Source organism: Anas acuta, chromosome 4 (genome assembly GCF_963932015.1).
Source record: "Anas acuta chromosome 4, bAnaAcu1.1, whole genome shotgun sequence".
NCBI classification, from domain to species: domain Eukaryota; kingdom Metazoa; phylum Chordata; class Aves; order Anseriformes; family Anatidae; genus Anas; species Anas acuta.
Window position 1 is genome coordinate 4,187,736 of NC_088982.1, and position 21,260 is coordinate 4,208,995.

At 35.4% G+C, this 21,260-nt stretch overlaps 1 protein-coding gene across 5 annotated transcripts in view; it reads left to right on the forward strand.

Moving 5' to 3' along the window:
* The window catches only part of CTNNA2 (catenin alpha 2), a 468,162-nt gene that overhangs the window by 424,920 nt on the left and 21,982 nt on the right, over positions 1–21,260 (forward strand). For all 5 annotated transcript variants that reach the window (XM_068679577.1, XM_068679580.1, XM_068679578.1 and 2 more), the window contains 4 exons: positions 4,232–4,345; positions 7,813–7,994; positions 11,069–11,174; positions 14,288–14,422. In XM_068679577.1, coding sequence (XP_068535678.1) covers positions 4,232–4,345; positions 7,813–7,994; positions 11,069–11,174; positions 14,288–14,422 — 537 coding nt within the window. The remainder of the gene's footprint in view (positions 1–4,231; positions 4,346–7,812; positions 7,995–11,068; positions 11,175–14,287; positions 14,423–21,260) is intronic.

Here is a 21,260-nt window from a genome sequence, read left to right on the forward strand (position 1 = left end):
CCTTTGTACAGAAGCAAATGCCTAGAATAGCATGGAGTTGAACATAAAAGCATATTGTACAGGCTTTTTTCTCTTAGCTTTTAGAAGTAGAAGGTATTTTAGTGGTAGAAAATACAGAAATATCTCTCTTTCTTCTCATTACAGTGTTGGCTTCACTTGGTGTTTACAGTGCTGAATTTCTTATAATTGCATCTTAAAATTTTTAAGCACGTAGGGAACTATAGTGTAGTGGGTCTTTTTGAATTGGTGAAATATTAAACAATATTAAACAAACAACATTTGTAATCCTACATATCTATGCCATTCTACATCTAATACATGCAAAAATTACATTTTCGTAATGGAGTTAAAAAGGATAGAAGAAAATTATAGTGATGGAAGATATTTGTTCACAGCAAGCTCTTCAGTCTAGCAGCCATAGAAATATTAAAAATAAAAAAGTAAAAAACACAATGACTGGAAGCTGAATTTCACCAAATTCATAGTAGAAGTAAAGCATGCATTCTAAAAGTAAAAGAATATAATTACCAGGTAATTTATCTTGGATTGTGCAAGTCTCTCCACTGGGAGAATTCATCAGAATTAGATGAATGCAGTGAAGAATATACTCCAAATGTAGTAGAGACACTTTATTTGAAAGCAAAATAATCGTTATAATTCTTATGGCCTGTGCTATATAGAAGTTAAGTCTGAAAATTATGACAATGGACTTTTTTGTTCATTAATATCAGTGAATTTTTAAAATCTATTAGTTTTGAAAATGATTCTAGCTCCTTCTTCCACAGGTGTTCATCAGAGTGTTGTTTAGATGCTGTCTCTAAGTTGAAATCCAAGTTTCCTTATTTTGTATGACCATAGACTCAGATTTCTGAAGGACTGAATCTGTCCTTCTATCTTCCAGCTCAGATAAATTAAGTTTCAGACTTTGTTGTCTTGGAAACTAGGTTTTAAATACCATGGTTGGATTACTTGTACACAAAAATTAGAGTTCTTATGATATATTTAGAAGTCTCTGCTAAGGAGATAAAAAGCTTAATTTCAGTTACCTCTATATATTTTTTTTCTTTTTTTCTCCTTTGTCTCTAAACCAACTGGAGACCTTACTATATAGGCTGCATCTCCAAAGGATCAGATAGAACAAAGCAGCAGTGAAACAGTGAAAAACATGAAGCATGTTTCAAATGAAGAGTACACTAGTATTCTTCATCTTAATGAAAAATGTAGCTGCTTTTGGAAGAAAATGAGGGTGTAGAATTCTCCACACTTGAAAACCTTAAGCAAGTGAATCTGAAATTACTTCTGGATTAGATCTCACATGTACAGGGGGTAACTACTAGAATTTCTTGTATTTGTAGTATATTATAACAATTCAATTACATTGTCCTTTTGTTTTGTACTGCCTTTTCTCCAAGTTAAAAATTTATACACATTAAGTTCCCATCTGTTAAAGAACACAAATTTTAAGATTGTGAATACCAGGCATTAACAAACAGCAATGCATTTTTCTGAATGTTTAAGAATGAATCACTGAAACACAGAAGTTTCAGAATGTTTTGGCTCTTTAAGAGCCTGTGCTTACATGTTACACTTTTGGGATGTAATGTTTTAAATATTACAGCTGGCTGATCTCTCCAGCTTAGGCTCTCACAGTCTTTACCCTGCTTCAGCTCTGATTGCAAGAAGCTGTGAAAGGGCTACTTATTACCTTTTATAGTCTTGCCTCTACAAAATTGTGCAGACAGAAGAAACGAAGAAGAGTATACCTGGGGAAGGGTGTTGGTTTTGCAATGCCCAGTACAACTGGTTGGTTGAATGGACTTGGAAGAGTCAGATGGTTTGCGAAGGAGGGGATGAAGCTTTCCTGTCTATTCCTACTCTTTGCTGTAAAGGCTGGGCAGATGAAAATCTGAGCCCTATGACTGGAAGTATTCTGCCTTGCTTAGGGAGTTATGTGTTTCTACTAGTAGCTGATTTGCTTACGACAGAATTTAAAGTCACATCCTGCCTTCAGGCAGCTAAGCAAAGAGAATGCAGTGATTAAAGATGTTTGGACAGATAGACCATTGGACAGTAGTACAACGATGGGTACCAATCTTTCATTCCCTTTGTATGGCAGAAGAGAGAAGACAAATTCATTTTTTTCACCTAGACTTCATCTCCTGTCAAACCTGTTAGATGCACTATTTGTACAAACATCTCATCAGAGATGCTGCTTGAGTTTTATTACCATACTGTCATACTTGGTTATTTCTTCCTTCAGTGCTCAAAACACATATTTAATTCATACTCTTTAAGCCAAATGAAGATGGCTGTGGGTTTTTTTTTTCTCCCCATCATGTGCACTTCACCATGTAGCTCGCAAAGCAGATGATTTTCTGTTACAAACAGTGATGTGCACTTCATGTTGGAAACCAGGCTGTAATATAAATATCTCCAAAAGACTTCTCAACATTATGTTAGAGGGTTTGGACCAGTTCCTAGTGACTGAGCATCTTCAAGACAGAGCTGTAATGACAACTGGCAATGATTAGCACCTCTGCTAGGAAACTTGACAGCGCCTCCAAGCAAGAAATGCCAGCATAAATGATTTCTTCTATGGTGGTAGCCCTCAGGTTAACAGTGAGGCATGTGGGTACCCAGTAGGGTGAGGATCTCTCTGTAGTTACTGTGATCTTCTTTTTCTATTACTACTATCATTTACTGTACCTACAGAAGTTACTTGTGGACAGACTTTTGTACTAGATGTTATTAAAGTGCAAAATGGAATATAGTTTTCCATTCTGAGGCTATTTCTGTTCTTGGACCATCTATATCAAATATAATACTAAATATATATTTTTTAAGTAGGCTGTTTCCCTCTTTCTTTCTGTTCTGGTTTTGACTGGAATAGTTAATTTTCTTGCTAGTAGCTGGTATCGTGCTGTGTTTTGGATTTAGGGTGAAAATAATGCTGATAACACATCAGTGTTTTAGATGTTACTGAGCAGTGCTTACACAGAGCCAAGGACTTTTCAGCTCCTTGGGCTGCCCTGACAGTGAAGAGGCTGGGGGTGCACAAGAAGCTGGGAGGGGACAGAACCAAGACAGCTGACCCAGATTGGCCAAAGGAATATCCCATACCATGTGGCATCATGTGAAACAATAAATATAGGGTGGCTGGCCAGTAGGTTGTGAGCAATTGTGTTGTGCATCACTTCATATATATTCTGTATTCATTATTATTATTATTATCCTTTCTTCCTTCCTTCCTTTTCTGTCCTATTAAGCTGTCTTTATCTCAACCCATGAATTATTTTATTTTTTTTTCCCAATTGTCTCCCCCATCTTCCCCCATCTCACTGTGATTGTGAGGGGATGTGTAAGCAAACAGCTGTGTAGTGCTTAGCTGCCTGTGGGGTTAAACCACAATGCTCTCCTATATATTTAACAGAGATATTTTTCCTCCTATCCTGTGCTAGAAAGTGAAAATACCAAACAAACAGATCCATAATTTATCTTTTTTTTCTCCTTCCCTCCCTCCAATGTTTTAAAGAACCTGAAAACAAGCCATATGTAGCTAGGTTTGGTCAGTGTGCTCAGATACCCTCACATCGTTTATATAGCACCAGCAATGGAGATAACGCACTTTCAGTATGGGGGGGTGAAGCAAATTCCAAAGGCTTGTATCTGAAAATAATTGTTGGCACCACCAAGACAGAGCAGTTTATGAATTTTACATTTGTTTCAAAAACGGTTGACAATTTACTTTTTCTTTCAAGAGGAAATCTCTTATTCACTTTAACTTTTTCTTCCAGGATGTGAGTTACCTTTTCCCAGGTATTTACTTTCTCTTTTGAAGATTATGCGAGATTCCAGGAACATAATGGTAGTAGTGTCCATTTATAAATTAAATAATATTGTTTTGAAATACTACATTCCGGTTACTAATGTTTCCAAAAGATGTTTGTTCCTGGAACTGCATTCATCATGTTAACAGAGTTTTAAAAAGTTACAGCAAGGTAATGATATATGCCATTTGTAAAGGAAACTAAAGTTGAAACAACTTAATTTTTAAGCCAATTCAATTTCAGTTCTTGACTGCTTGGGCAGAAAAATTAATTTAAAAGGAAAGAGAAACAGCATTTCCTGGGCAGGTAGTTGATGAAATAAGAACTTACTGTACATAGGACTTTGTATCCTTTAAAAGCTTGTCATCCCCTCTCATGCTTTCTCTCCCATTCTCTCTTTCTAGACCCCTGAAGAGCTAGAGGATGATTCAGACTTTGAGCAGGAAGACTATGACGTTCGCAGCCGAACAAGCGTTCAAACTGAAGACGACCAACTTATTGCTGGCCAGAGTGCAAGGGTGAGTATAAAACCCATGTTCTAAGCTAAGTGTTTGTATAGCTACAAATGAAAAGCTATGCCTCAGAAAGCACATGCAAATTTCAGATCTTCGGGGTCACTTAAACAGCAGGAGTAATTTCACCTAGGTGTTTAAAGCTTTTCATGTCTCACCTATCTGAAAAGCGCTGAGTTTATTGAATGATTTTCCTTAGGCTTAGGTTATACCCTGTTACAACCTATTTGCTCTGGTTAGTGCTGTAGGAGGAGGCCGTGCAAGTTTGGAATGTTCTGTAACTGTGGCAGTATTCAGCAAATTAAAAAATGAAATTAAAAAATAAAAATTAAAAAAAATCCCATCAGGGCACCATGTACTGTATCCAGAAAAAATCTTATTTTTGTCATGTTTCCCAGTGTGAAAACTTGTCAAGGAGAGCTGTTTAGGCTCTGGAGTAGTCCCTGTAATTTAATTGTAATTGAAGACATTTGTTACTGAATCAATGTAATTTTACCAGGGTAATTATATCATGATGAACTGCACTCATTGTGATTTGTGACCTTAGTTTGTGCATGGGGAATGCAAATTAAGCTGATGAGTGCTTCAGGGGTCACAGGTGCCAGAGAAGTGAAGTTTGTTGACACAGTCATATGCCAGGAGAGACACGTAGGTTCTATGATTCTTTGCCACTCTCTGATGAATGTTTACCTTTCACTAAACATGCTGCTCAGCTCAGATTAAAATAATAATAATAACAATAACAGAAGTATCATTTGGGGGATAAACGACATCATGAAAATATGTTTGGCTGGAAAGAGAGTTAAACAACAACAACAAAGGCCTTAGAATTTTTTCAGAGGAGAATCACTGGAGTACTGGGAACTACCTGGATTATTTCCATGGCTGTTTTGCACATTTCTGCAGGTTTTTTCTGGTAATAGAACTTGCTGAAAGTGAAATAATGAACTAAATGAGAAACGTACACATTCACAGACACACACACACAGACTCTCACCCCCTCTCTCAAATAAAAGCTAGTAGCTGGGAAGGTAACTTCTTACCTTGAATTCTGGAAGAGGATTTGCAAGGCTGAGAACATTGAAGGCCAAAAGGCAATGGTGGCTTGAAAGAATAGTTCAAAGGGTGTGGAAGGAGAAGTTGTCAGCTGTTGTAAGACGACACACAGTATGTTAGGACTTGAAGTAAACATTTTAGACACTGAAAAGAAAGGGTAATGCAAACCTAAATGAAGATTATTTGGAGGTATGGGAGGAATACAAGACAGGTACAATGAAATGTGTGGAAGTTTCTTTTTTAAATTAATTTCACTGAATATTGAATACAGATAGTAAACATTCCATACCAGATACCAGAAGAGCTGGTTCTCTGTCACTGTATCCCAAGAACAAAAAATTACTGTCTGTTATTGGGTTTCCTGGGTATGATGACTAGTAACCTCACCACCTAGATGAAGACCAGTGTGATTGCAGATCCAATCCCAGTGAGTTGGGTGACCAGGAACTGGCACTGAAAAGCATGAAGTTGGAAGAGTTGCAGAAAGACATCTGGATACTTATACCTTACTCTGAGAAATATAATGAGTACTCTGGATGCACATTAATATCTTTGGGGTATTTTTTTTTTATTTTAAAGAGCATAAAGTTCTGTTAATTGATTACTAAAGTAAGTCTGAAATATAAAAGTACTGAAGTGTAATATTGGTATTTTGTAGTCATTGTTTTTTAGGTTGCATCTAAGATTGGTTATCATGTCATCTTTGTTGATCTAAAAAACAAATACAGGCTGCAGTAATACTTTTGCAAAGAATCTAGTTCACCTAGGGACTTAGGAGTCTTAAATTGTGTTACATTTATTGCAGTTATTATCATTGCTGCACTTAAAACCTTCTGCTTTGATCAGCTGCACACTGTATAAGCATAATATATTATAAAGACAGTCCCATTACTGGGTAACTTATAATGCAGTATGTCACAAGAAGCAACAAGTGGATGAAAACATAAAATGAAAACACGCTAAGAAGTGACATCATCCACAATCTTAAGTCTTGAGCAACTCATTGAAATGAGTCTGCTAAGCACAGTAGTATCTTATTTGAACTTTTTTCCTTAGAAAAGCTAGATTTTAAGTTGTGGATTGTAGTGGATTTGTTTAATATGCTTACTGTATAAAGCTATTAGCATTTCGGTAGGAAAGCTTGTGTTGGTCTTCAGTAGGAATAAAACTTGAATATATGATCTGCGTTTGCTGCAGGATATAGCTCCTTTGAAAATGTATCAGCAGCTGGAATAGAAATGTTAAAACATTGCGCACCAATTTAAAGGCTGTGCCGATGAAGCTGCCCACTGAGAGAAACCACATGCAAGACATACAGACCAGCTTTCCAAATTCTACTGCTCCCATCATATTCTTTTAATTTCAGTTAATTCAACTGTTTTAGTGTTTTATATGTATGCTTATTTATTTATTTATTAGCTTGACTTACATTGCATTTTTCTGTGGAAAGACTAATATGCTAACATTTTAAACTGCTGAGTTACATTGATAAGGCCTAATTAAAAGTCATGTGTTGAATTTTAATTTGATTAACTTGCAAATTTCTCATTTTCTGATCTACTGTTTATAACCTTTCTTAATTTCAGTTTTGGAAAAGGTCAATTATGAATTTTTAAAAGCCAAGAGCGTTTTAAGAATATGTAGAGAAAGATGTCAGCTGATTGAAAGTGACATAAACAAGAAAAAATGTAACGACACTTAAATATATGTCACACCCCATTAAATGTGGTCTTGAGAGCCCTAAAGCCAAATCATAGCTCAACTTGGAAATCATTATTGGAAGTGTCCATTTGATCTTCAGAAATAATTATTATAATTTTGTAGGCTTTTCTTTTCTTTTTAAGTGGGTGGAGGAATTTTCTGCTTTGTTGATAATGTCGAGACAAATTAATATCAACTCACTTAGTGTCTTTTTGCATATCTTCCAAGATACAGTTAGACTACTAAATTTTATTGAAAGGTACATTCATTACAGCTCACTTCAAATGTATTATCTTGCATGTCATAGCTTATTTTAGTGTTGGGTTAAGCAGAAAACTGCTGTATTCCTGACAGAGATTGAGACTTGAGGAGTTGCTGGCAATTCAGTCTGCCATTTCCAGTAGATTTCATTCATTTTCTTTCTCCTAAAGGTTAAAGATAATTACTGCTAAATCTTAATCTTCTTCTACAGAGTGGTGAAGAATCCGTATATCATGGCATTAGATCATTTTTAAATTTTTGAAGGTAAAAGAAGACCTACAAACATCCTGTGAATTTGTTTGTGCCTGTACTAACAGAAACTAAATGTCTACTGGACTTTGCTTAGTGTCTTCCACTGCCATAAAAAGAAGCTAGAAGCTGGGCATGCAGTTTGAATCAATAAATATTTCTAGCATCCTTTTTTCAAGCCCAGCTTCTCCCTTTTTCTTCCCCAGGCTATCATGGCTCAGCTTCCCCAGGAGGAAAAGGCTAAGATTGCTGAGCAGGTAGAGATATTCCACCAAGAAAAGAGCAAGCTGGATGCGGAGGTAGCCAAGTGGGATGACAGTGGTAATGACATCATTGTGTTGGCAAAGCAGATGTGCATGATTATGATGGAAATGACAGACTTTACTAGGTAAGGACAAAATAATCCATGCTAAGGACTTCTTCAGACATTTCCTTTTTGTTGCAGTTTATAGCCTATTGAGATGATGCACTGTGTTTTGGGGGATGCAAAGCCTGATAACATAGGTCATACATAATGGGATGGGTTCTACAGTTCTCTGTGCATGATTGCTCTAGATATTTCACCAAATTGGATTAAATACTTGATTTTTTTTTCTTATTTGCAAATTTGTTTTATTTGCAGATCATCTTGAATTTCAGCAGCAAAGATAGTCTGTGACCTTACAGACACTCAACTGACATTTTGTTTAGTGCCCATCTAAATGCATGTGCCTTTCTGAACTTTCAACATTTCAACACAATTTGTGTCAATCAAAAATAATGGCAAAACTATTTATATAATTTTGAAGACTGAACTTTCTAAAAAAAACATACCAAATTAAATGAAACTGTTTTGATCTAATACTTCATTGTAGTCTGTCAGTAATGATTTTTTTTTGCTTTCATTTCTTTTTTCTATTGATGTCTTATTCTTTTCTAATTGCAAAGGATCAAAAGGCCATTCAGTAGTGATATCAAGTAAACAGAATTATTTTGTTTAAATATGGTCATGTTATCAATCACACCAGGGATAACTTTTTACAAGATGCTTTGAATTACAGGTCACCATAATAAATAACAGCTTTTCTGATATTTATTTTGAGTGGGAGTTCAAAATTATAAATGGCATTTATCAAAATCTGATTAAATAAAACTAGACAAAAATCTCTTTTTATTTGTCTTTCGTCATGATTAAAATGCCTTGTGTCTGGATCATTCAGCCCATTTCAGAAAAAAGTCTCTGCAGTGACAACACAGTGTTTCCACATACCTTTTACATATGTTTGTATGTAAATAATATTAATTTACATGGGTAGTTAATTGGTATAGGTATCAGCAAATATTTTTATGCATTTTAAATTTAAATATATATATATAGAAAGTTTGCCTACACTTGAATAGATGACTGCTGTATTTCTTTCTGAATAATTATTCTCTCAGTTTACTCATTTTTCTCCCAGCTTTTGCTTTCACTATTCTTTTTGGCAGCAGACTCACGATTTCTGTATACCAAATGAGAGTGCAGAACCTTCTTTGAAGGGTGATGATTTCAAGAAGTCTTAGTTACTTTTTGTATTATTCTTGTCTTTGGCTCTCTGATCCTTCTGTCAAAAAACAGAGTGAAAAACTGCCCAAGCAGTGCCATCATTTCATGTAATGAAGAAATAATGTTCTCAAGCAACAGTCCAGAATATCAATGCTTTCTGCAACCTTCTGGACAATCTTTGATCCATTAAGCATCAAATTGAAAGTTTTGTAATTGTGTTTTCTACCATCAAAAGAACAGAACTAATATGAGAATGAGAGAAAAACCACTGGCACATTTGAAGTAAATTAAAAAAAAAAAAAAAAAGCACAGTGCAGCCCTGTCTACATCAGATTTAATAAAAACTTGTTTAATATATTCCATTAAAACAGAACAAAGCCTTTTATACATGTTGGTTGACTGTAACCTCAGCAGTATTAAAATAGATTTTTTTTTTTCAAGTGTATGGAATTTCTGACAGTCAAATCGGCTGCTGTAATTAATGTAAAAGCATATGAGGTCACTATGAAGAATTTCTGTTACAGTTTAAGTTCAACAGAAGTTAGATACTTGTGTTTCAAGATCTGTTTGAAGTGGAAATGAAAGTATGTAAAGAACTGTAACAATTCTATGATTCTAAGATAAAAATTGAAATATGTTTCAGTGTGTGTAGTTTCACCCTGCTCTCTCACTCCCCCACCTCAAAGGAAGAGGGGGAGAAAATACAATGGGATACAGGTTATATTAATCTCCCTAATACAAATCAGGTTATATTAATCTCCCTAATACAAATTAGGGAGATTAATATAATTTGTCTACATCTACTACTAACAGACTAGAGCAGTGAAAAACTAAAAGCAAGCTAAAAAGACTTTCCCCCCCCATTCACACTCTTCTACCCCCTCCGCCTGATGGGGTATGGGGAATGAGGGTTGCCATCAGTCCATAGCACTTCATCTCTACCACACCTTCATTTTCACTCTCTGCCTCTGCTCCACATCCCTCCACAGGTCCCTTTTGGAGCTGGCTGGAGCTGGGTCTGATCTGACATGGGGCAGCTTCAAGGCACTTCTCACAGAGGCCACCCCTGCTGGCCCCTGCTACCAAACCTGTGACACATAAACCCTATAATAAGCCCCAAACGTGTTATCCTTGGCATCACAGATGAAAAAGATGTGAAAGTAATAGCATGTTGTTCTTAGAAAAAAACATCTTCAGTTTTACATTAAAATATCCAAGTTTGATCTTATGATTTTCCATTAACCTTGTCCAAAGCTGTATTTCTCCACATAGTATCACAATTAATTAAATAAGGGCAATCAGCTTCTTTCCAACTGTGACATTCTCAGGAGCAGTAGCAAATGTTCTTATAAGCAGGATTAAAGTTTTGTGTCTGAAACAAACTACAGTGCAAGTTTGCAGTGACTTTTTTTTTTCAAATATATGTGGGTAACTCTAATGATTAAAATCAGATGTTTGTACATCATCTTAAAAGTATAGTATCAATCTTAAAACAAATTATACGTTTTAAATTTAACAATTATGCTTCAAGAATCTTTGTTTTATGTCTTATATATATAAAAAAATGTTTTCTATACTGTGCCATTCTGTTCTAGACTTGACAAGCTTAACATCAACCACTGGCTTGAGAATAACATACTTTTTAATGGTTGTGTAGTCAAGAAAGAATGTCAGCTTAATCGGCACTTAAAAATGCATATACATTTAGTGTAGCTCATGTGCTTAAGGCACCATCAAATTAAATTGCTAGTGCGGCATTTTGTAAGAGATGAAATATAGCAGACCAATATCTTAATCAATCTGTACTGTACAAAGTAGTTAAAAGGTGTCTTTGTAATAAGGTAAGAAGTTATTCATGTTGCTGTTTTAAAATCAAATACCAAACAGGATCACTAAAACTGCTTCCTTGCATGATTGTTCATAATTGTATTTCACAGAGGTAAAGGCCCACTGAAGAATACATCAGATGTGATTAATGCAGCCAAGAAGATTGCAGAGGCAGGATCAAGGATGGACAAATTAGCACGGGCGGTAGCTGATCAGGTAATAACAAAAACAAGCGTGAATATAATTTCTATCAATGAGTTGCATTTTTCAGGATAGGGGTATCTTCTGTAGCAATTAGCTTGATTTTTGCAGTTCAGAAAAGTCATAAATAAAACCTCAGAAATTCCTGAGTTGTTCCACAACCTCACTTTCTGGACTGGGGACACTATTATAATTAGATTAATATATTTGCTGGCATGAAAGCAGTAGACTTAGACACTCTGTTACCCTTGCCATATGCCTAGGACTTCTTACATTGTTTCAGTTCTTTCTTCCAGCAGTTCCTTGCTATTGCACTTTTCTTTCTCAAGATATGCTGACTCCCTGTCTTCAACTTGTATACCCCTTGCAGGGTATTGTGTTCTTCATATGCTCAGTGCTCAAGGATCTGTGTCCTATTTGTTCAACTAGTTCTGATTTCCTTCATCTTTCGTTTTGCATGTTCACCAAATGCTAATTTAAATGTCTGATTTGCTGGCATACATCGAACAAATGAGCCTTGGGCAACAAAATCTGTAATCCTTGTGCATCTAGTGATCTAGAACAAACAAGAAGGTGATTCGGTGATGATAACATTGTAAAAACTCATGTGAAAACCTCATAGTACCACCTAACTATGAGTATGGGTGCCTCGCTTCAGATGCTCTTTGTAGAAACATTTCTATAAATACTTTTTATGCAGCTTTTGAAGGAGTGAGATCTTCTATCACTAATAGTAAAATATTTTACAATACTTTCTTTGTAGAGTTTTTCTCTTATATACTTATTGGCGTTATTTGTCATCTTCCCACAGTTTCTTTTCACTGGCATCAGCAGAAACCTTGCTGGAAGTGGGAAGTATAACTTCCTTGCCTGTAGTCTTTCTCTTCAAAATAAGTATTTATTTTTTGTCGTCAAGGAGGCATGCAATATCATGTAACACATCCTGCTAGGGAACATGATCCAGAGTGGCAAGAAAGAAACCTGAATCTGCACGTTTTTCCATAATCTCAGAAAGCTTGTATTTGGGGTTTTCATCCCATTCCCATCCTTCAAATGTAGCAACTGTGTATTGTAGTGTAAGAATGAGAAATCCATCTGTCAGCTGATGAAATCCCCAGTCTACAATATCTGCAAAGGTGTAATATTTTCAAGAAACCGAAGGTAAACAAAAAACATGCTGTGCTTAGAGTGTATGGGCTTGAGTCACATTTAAAATTTCAGACAATTGTAACATACAGACTTTAATAATAAACAGTAAAATCACCATGAGAATGAAGTGTTTGTTTTAATGCTTGCAGTTTAATGATATTTTCCAGAACTTTGGAGATGCTCATGCAATATAAGCTATTTATGGACAGTTGCATTTTTAATTATTGTTCCAATGAGAGAGATCTTACAGTTTCATTTGCTCCAAGGTACTTGTATTTAAAACCTTGTCAGCTCTCTAGAGGTATTACTTTAAAGTTCATTTCTTTCAGTTCATAGACTTCAAGAGTAGGGTAAATATTTCTGTATTAAATTGCTGCCAGTAGGGAGAAGAGGTCTCTCAGGGATTCATGCCTTAAAGATATGGCAACTGTATGAGAAAGAGAGGCATTATAGCATTGTCGTAAGTATGGAACAGATTCAGTTTAACTGCCACAGTGAATCTCCAGCTTTATATACTGTTAGTTTTAAAGGGAGAGGAAAAAGCAAGTGACAGCTTTCAGGACTGTAAATTATACTATATGCAACTATTTCAACTATTTCACCTCAAACTCGTTCCATGCTGGCATTAGGTATTGGGGATAGAACAGTCATCTCAAGTCAAAACTTGTGATGTTTTTGACCCATGTGTGTTTAATTCTATCAAGTTTCGTTGAAGTGCTGTGATAATATTTCACCCTACACATGAAAAACTGAGTATAAACTTTTTAAAATGCTAAAAAATGCATTTGGAAGTCCCTAAAATTTTGATTTCCAAGCAATACATTCAAAGATCATTGGCAGTCAGACTTTATTAGATAGCCCAGATAAGTATATTTTAGACATGCTGTTACCAGTGGGCCCTTTTAGCTCTTTTTAATCAGAGTGAATTACTAGGGTCTGTTCTCTAGGGCAAGACTAAGAATATTAATTATAAGAGTGTTGTTTATTAAACTGTTGATATTGTGGGGGATGATGCCGTTTCTATTAAGTGTCCGAAAGACCATGAATAAATTACACTTGAGCCTTTTCTAGTTGTATTTGTTATGAAACCTTCATTAAGTCTACTGTGTTTGACTTAATGTAATTTGTATTGACACATGATTGATAGCACACGGCGTTCAAAATGGTACAGGACTGTAAATAGCTTTCCACCTAGTAGGAAAAGCTATCCCTTAGACATGCTTAGAGCCCAGATTAGCTCATTGTATTCTTAAGAAGGGCTGCAAGACTGATGGTATCTCCAGAGACACTGTGTAATATCTCACTTATAGTTTAGTAAATCATTTCCCTCTGGCACAGACTAAGGTATTTAGGCATTAACAATAAGCTTGCCAAATCTGTTGATATTGAAACCAGGCAGGCTCACATCTACCTCTTGAGTACTTAGTGTGTCAGTAAGGGCCCTGGCTTCTGCAAAGTCTGAAGCAGAGCTGTTTCCTCTGAAAGTCTGCACAAATGCCAGAGAAGCTGGCATGACAGTCAGCAGTTGGCAATAGAGTGGATGTAATCAATTGGAAATGGTCCCTATTGCATCTTAACTATGGTACCTAGCAGGCACCCTAATACCTGGAGTTTCAGATCAAATATGGTCTTTTGCCTACTCAACAGATTCCTCTGCTCTGTACAAACTGATATCCTCAAAACTGAACCTCCCCACAAAACATAGCAATCATGTTAGTTCCTTTGTCTTTCATTAGTGGCTGACTGAGAGGTTTTCCTTTTTACAAAAACCTTAAGGAGCATCTTCAGGTTACAATTCATAAGCTTGACTTCAATGAAAGGTAGTTTAATTTTTTTGTTTCAGCAAGTTATCTTAGAGAAAGACAGAGAAATGGGCCACCTACTATCATATATGTATTGTCACTATCTCATCTTATTACCTCTCTATAATAAGCATATAAACTCAGCTGTATTTAATCAAATATTTCTTTTCTCTGCAGTGCCCTGACTCGGCCTGCAAACAGGATCTGCTAGCCTACCTACAGCGCATTGCCCTCTACTGCCACCAACTTAATATCTGCAGCAAAGTGAAGGCAGAAGTTCAAAACCTGGGAGGAGAACTTATTGTATCGGGGGTAAGCTGGTATTTGTATTTAGCCATTTATGTTTCCCATTGCAGTACTTAAAATGGAGCATTTTTGATGACAGTAATGTATATAACAAAAATACAGTGATTCATGAATAGTCGTTTTAAAACTTTATCACCATTATTCCAGACCTTACAATAATTTGCGTAAAGCAATTGGTTTTTCCAATTACCCTTTGTTTATAGAAACTTTGTAAAATCTTCATTCTTCCAAAGGAAAGTAATTTCATAGCCTAGTAAGTCATTGCCAAGCTGTGAATATTATAATTATTTGGAGCTTTTGTATATTTGCTCATTATAAATCTTCTTTCCTTTGTTACTACTGGTAATTTCCTTCCTCTGTGCAGAAGCTAGCTTTGTATGAAGTACATATTGTTAAGATGGTGATGACTAATGGGATTTCATTCACTCAGGTTCCAATGCACACTAGGTTTAGCAAAAACTCTTGGAAGGCCAGCAACACATTTTAATTTTTGATGCACGTTCTGTTTTCAAATACAGTTGCCCAGGCCAATGATTACATACCTTCTCCCATTCTGTTATTTATTTCCAATGAATACTTGAAACATTTTACTTACAATCATTTTTAGAAATAAAGTCAGTAAGGTGCAGCAGAGCTCGTATAAATAATGAGTTTTCTGTGTTTTTGAAACTATTTTTTCTTTCGTTCTCCTAATGCTGTACTCTGTACTTCTGAGATATTAATAGAACCAAGTAGTAGCGATTAATTCTCTTCAAAAAAGATTAAAAAAATAATTATTATTGGTTTGTTTGTTTAACTAATCACCCTAGTATTAGCCCCATGATACTTTTGCTATCTTCAAGCTCAAATACAGACCATATGTATGTAAATGTATAATATGTTTCACTTTCCTGAGTATGTTTTTAAAATGGTGGTGGTTTGTGATACCCAACATACTCAAGAAAAGTTTGTTTTCAAAAGCTGTTTTGAAAAAGCACCCTTTAATTGTTTAAGCCCAATCAAGTACGAAGATTGTTAGGACAACCTGTGTCCATCATTTCATCCATAAGATTCCCCAGTGAAATCACTGGCCTTCCTCAAACATACCAGAAGTCAGAACAAATATTCTCAACTATATAACATTATGATTTTTTTTGCTAAGCACTGTGGAAGGTCTTAAACATTTGCCAGGCTTTCTTGGATCCACCATTCTGAAATCCTAAAAGGAGCTGCTTAAATGTTCCTGTGTCTGTCCTGCAATTGGTCTTCACTTCTTGACGTACGTACTTATGTAATTTTAATACCTCAATCTTCCCACAGCAATGGAAAATCCTCTTCCATTTCCCTGGAATTAATGGAGTGATCTGTCCTTATATCACTGACAGCTATGCTACATAGTAAACGCTATGATCTTTTCTTACCTACTGCCATCTGGGTCGAGCTTATCATACCCATTAAATTTTCATATTCATCTATCTATTACAGTTATCTGAATCAGTGCTTCTACCAGCTTGGCTTTTGTGGTTGTGTGTGTTTCTTTTTTGAGTCTCTTTATTCAGTGTATGTGGAAGCTGAATAAGCCATTGTGAATCTCTAGCATCTATTCGTTATTGGAACATCCCCATCCGTTGTGAAATTTAAGTGGCCGAACCGCTTGACTTCATTTCCAGTCTGGCATTGTTAGCATCTGCTGCTTACCAGGCTTCATCACCATTGTGTTTCTGTTTGGTTGGGTTTTTACACTCAGTTGCAGACAAGGCAAAACTAGCTTCAACCACAAATTATTTGAGTCTCTTCCAAAGACTCAGTAATGTTGACATACATAAATGTTTAAGGTGGCCCGGTTTGCTTCTTCTCCTGTTGCTCTGAACAGGAGACGATGTAGAGAGTTTGATACTGTGCATCCCTTTTTGACAATGTTATCTTGTTATCTGCAATAACATAGTTAGTACGGTGCTTTCCTGAGAGTGTTTTCCAACCTGTTTATCTTCAAGGTGCTGGCTACTGTATGCTCCTTTGCTATCCAGATATCTGGTATCCAAGTGCACATCTACATCTGCTTGTCTACTTGCCGCTTCTGCTTCCATCTTCTTCTTCATTTTCTCTTGGATAGCCAATTACAAATAAACAGTATTTTATTTGCATTTAAATGAAATACCATTATTTGGCAACTTGCATACAGTACAGTGCTAGAAGTACAATAGAAATCCAGAGTTAAAGCTTCCTTTAAAACTATGACTATCGAAGTAAGTTTATGTGAATGCACTATATTTAAAAGTATTTTGATGTAAATATCAAGAACCAGGGTGATTATTACCATACAGTAATTTATTACTGCATTTACAAAGAATCACAATAAAATTCAGATTGATCCTGAAGATGAGGTGTGATTCAGAACAATTATGAAGACTATAATCTCTACTTGAATTTTTGCATTATTAAGAGTATTAATCAGTATTTATAAATGGAAATAATGCATTCATATGCATGTATAAATGTATGTATGGGCACATGTATATTTATGTAAAAAGGAAAGAGGTATAAAACCAATTAAAAACTAAATGACAGGTGTAAGACACCCCACAGCTTTTTTAGTTTTAATCTGTCAGGAGAAATCATGTTGCAACAACTTCAAACATGCCATGTTTATAATGTATAATGTGCTATGCATCTTTTGGTGACACCTTTTCTTTTTTCTTTTTTTTCCCCTTCCCCTTCCCCTTCCCCTTCCCCTTCCCCTTCCCCTTCCCCTTCCCCTTCCCCTTCCCCTTCCCCTTCCCCTTCCCCTTCCCCTTCCCCTTCCCCTTCCCCTTTCTAGTTCTGTATGGTTTATCTCTGGTAATAATCATGCAGCTGATCTGCTTTGCTTTTTCCTCTGTAGACTGTTATGAGACTAGCATAGCATATACAGCATATGAAAGGGCTCATCATAGACTTTGCTGCAAATAGAAGAACAGGTCAAAAAGTAAGCAAGTGTCAAACTTCTGAAGTGGAAATTACTTCAGTAACAGAAATAACCCACTGTTGCATTTTCTGCTTTCCTTCTCCCGTTCCTTTTCTCCCAGTTCTTTCTCTCCTTTGATTTTCCCTTCAAATTCCCTTCACGCACTTAGCAAACTTATTTTCCCCAGATAACTTATGTCAATGGAGAGTTAGCATAAATCAGCATAACCTCCTTAATGTCAATAGAGGAAAGTCAATTTATACTATATGTTGATTTGGCCCTTTATGTTGCAAGGTGAAAATCTTAAATACTGATTCCAATTCAGTATTGAAAAATAAAATAAAATAAAATAAAATAAAATAAAATAAAATAAAATAAAATAAAATATGTAATATCTGTTCTTCAGTGCAAAACCTTGTAAGCTGGAAGACTATGGGGAATAAAGTAAAGAAAATGGAGAAGCAGAAGCTTGATAAACACAAAAATAAATTAATATTTTAAAAATGAAAAAGATTTTAAAAATCTCTTTAGGCATCATCTTTGTTCCTGGTAAAAGTCTCTTTGGCCTTAGTCCATAAATGGATACATGTTTCTGTAATTTTATATTTGAATATTCAATTTCTAATTCCCTCTAACAATAAACCACCTCTGTTAATATAATCACAAACTAAAATCACATCAAAGTTTTTTTGTTTGTTTGTTTTTTTTGTTTTTGCTTCAGTTTATTTAATGCAGTGTATACTTGCTTTATAATCAGTTGCACCATTGTACTGGAGTGATTTCTCTGAGGTGCTGAGCATATGCTTCTCTCAATAAAATAAATGCTACGTACATATCCTTAGCTTCTGCTAATAGATACCCTTTTATGGTAGTTACTTTTGTTGAATAGAGTTCGTTTGAACCATGATGTTTGCATTTGGATGAAGAATCAGATTTCTAACTCTAGGGCTGCTTTATGCTTAGAATTCCTGTCTGACACTCATTAACTAGACCATTACAATAAAATATCTATATATTCATTTCTTACCATAAAATAAATATCCATTTATCTCTTTACTGCTGCTCTGCAGCTGATCAGTTCATTTACCTACTGTCCTAATACTATTTAGGGTAAAAGCTTGCTTTTTTTTTTTTTTTTTTTATTCTATTTATGTTAGTAGCTTTACTTCTAACAGGATTATTCTGAACAAAATCTAAGAAAATCACCTAACATTACCTCCTATAATTTTCAGTTTTGATTTAGAACTCTACAGACATAATCAGCCCTGTTATTGGAAAATTTGCCTGTAGAATCCTAAACTCCTAAGCCAGATAGAAATGCAGTGTCATACAGAGTAACAGCCATGTACCTTTGAATACAGTCCAAAAATACTGAATCAATAGCCATGGCATACTTTAAACTCATACTTTAGTTGTGTCCAATTTCCAATTATTTTCAAGAGCCAATTAATATTAGCATAACAGGCTCATCTATGATGCTAAGAGACAGATTCTTAAAAGATTTGAAGATACAAGACAGGTCTGCTAAGGTTGTGACTTCATCTAGGAGATCTGTTTGGTGACCTAAGTGAGGACTTTGGGGTAATAAGAAAGATAAAAATGCTAGAGCTACCCCAATAACTTTTTCTTAGGTGGCACAGGTTGGTGTATGAGGATGGGACAGTACGAAAATTCTCAGATGATCTGGGAGGGTGAATACATGAAAATATTAACACATTAGATAATGATAAATAATTGTCTCTACACTTATTCTTGATTGGTGATGAAAGTGAGGTAACTGGAAATAGGTAGTTCTCATCAAATTTAAAAAAGAAAAAAAGAAAAAAAAAGTTACTTTAACAGTGTGCATCTGGTAATTACTTCAGATGAGCTGGTGGATAGCTTGCTTATCAATTCTGCCTATCACTCCTAAATCTAGTAATATGAAATCACTTAAATGGCATCCCTTTCTTTCATTTAAGTCTGAATTTCCCTTAACTACCCCGTGCTGTTGTTATGCAGATGGACTGTGAAGTATCAAGTTGCTACTTATGAGCTGTATAGACTCACAGAAAAGTCAGGTAACTTGAATTCACCTATTAAAAGTAAATAACGCCATCCCTCATTGAATTTGGAGTAAGAGCCTGTGAATAAGTAGTTACTTAAGAGCAACTGACATGGTATTTCATTTCATTGTATTAGAAGGCCTTTCTGGTTTTGTTTTTAATTTAATTTAGTTTAATTTTAATTTAATTTATTTTATTTTATTTATCTTTGTTTTCAAGTAATTAATCAGAGAGAATCTTTGCATTTAAAATGTGCACGATTATGGAAAAAAAAAGTGGTTGTCACGTTTGGTAAATAAAGTAATTTAATGCTTCCTGAATCAGGTAAGAATTGAGCTTTTATGTAAAAAAAAGTTAGCTGAAGGGTGAGTTGGTAAATTGCCAAAACTGTGAGGTTCCTTTTCTTTGAGATTCTCAGGAACACAAAAAAGTTATTTCTGTTGTTTAGCTAGCAACAAAATAGGTCTTACTTGAGTTGTAAGAGAATGCTACATGAAGTAAAATCACAGACACAACCTGACAGACAGGACTGTTTATATGTTTCTGGCCTGGGCTGCTTGCACTGGCAGAGTATCAGTGTTTTCAATAGAAAACATGTAAGCTAAGGCATATAGGTTTTCAAAAAAAATGTGTGTTGAAAGGGAATACATATATGACCAACATTTTAAACTATACTTTTCCTAGCAGCACTTAAAGATTAATAGATGTCACTATAGAAATTTTATCTCCTCCCCTCCCCTCTCCTCCTCTCCTCCTGTTGCTTTTCACTTTTATGCATTGCTTCATCCACAAGATTGTAGTAAGAAGTTAGAATGACAAAAAAGTGAATTAGCAATCATGAATGGTGTTACCTGCAACAGTGGTTTCCTATAAATTCACAAGAAAAAAAAAAAAAAATTTTACTCTCAGTATTCAGAAAGTTGATTATTTAACATAGAAGCACATCAGAAACTACTTGTGTGTATATACATACAATCACATAAAAATAAGCATAGACTCATGCTGTGAAAATAGTTATGTGAGATGGAAAGGGAAGAGATTTGTTCAGGAGGCAGAAACTGATTTGTTCAGTTGGTGGAAAGGAGTTCTGTATTGAGTCCTGGAATGGGGACATTGGGTAAAGGAAATAACTTAGAGGTAACAAGGAAATAAGCCAGGAAACCTGAACTAGGTGATACAAAATGATCAAGGCAAGAAAAGACAAACAACAAGTAAGTAGGAATATGAAATCAAGGAATTACAGTGGGGGGAAAGGACTGATGTAAAGTTAGGACAATAAAACTCGCTAGGCTTCTACAGTAATCTCTATTCTCCTATTACTCCTAGTAGAACAACCAAGGACAGAAAATAAAATCCTAGCATCCTTATTCCGTCTCTGAAGGTACCATTGTAAAAGGATAGCTTCCAGGACAGGTGTGCTGGGTCTAGATGGGGAAAATGAAGGACCTTGATGTACATAGTGTTTTGGGTTGTAAGAAATGAAAGTGAAAAATACAGGAAGATGTCTCAGCTGTACTTTTTGGGATAAATACATATATTTAAGTAACCTCTGCATGTGTGTTTGAATGTTTGCATTTTTAGTGATGAGAAGGTAAAATAAAACCATAGCAAGTGTACCCTGTTCCAAAATACTTTGCTGTATGAAACACGTTTCAGCAATATGAATGGTTTGATTAACCTTTATTTGGAACATATTTTTTTAGTTTTTCTATTTGTGACCAATACAGGAGTCTCCAACTCATGCTGGCAACAGGCTGTATCCCTCAATGCACTGTCCAAGAAAGGGACCACATGATGATTTGGTAACATAAAAAAAATTATCATCCTGACATTGAGTCAATTTACTACCCCTAAAGGACAAAGACATCAGTGAGTT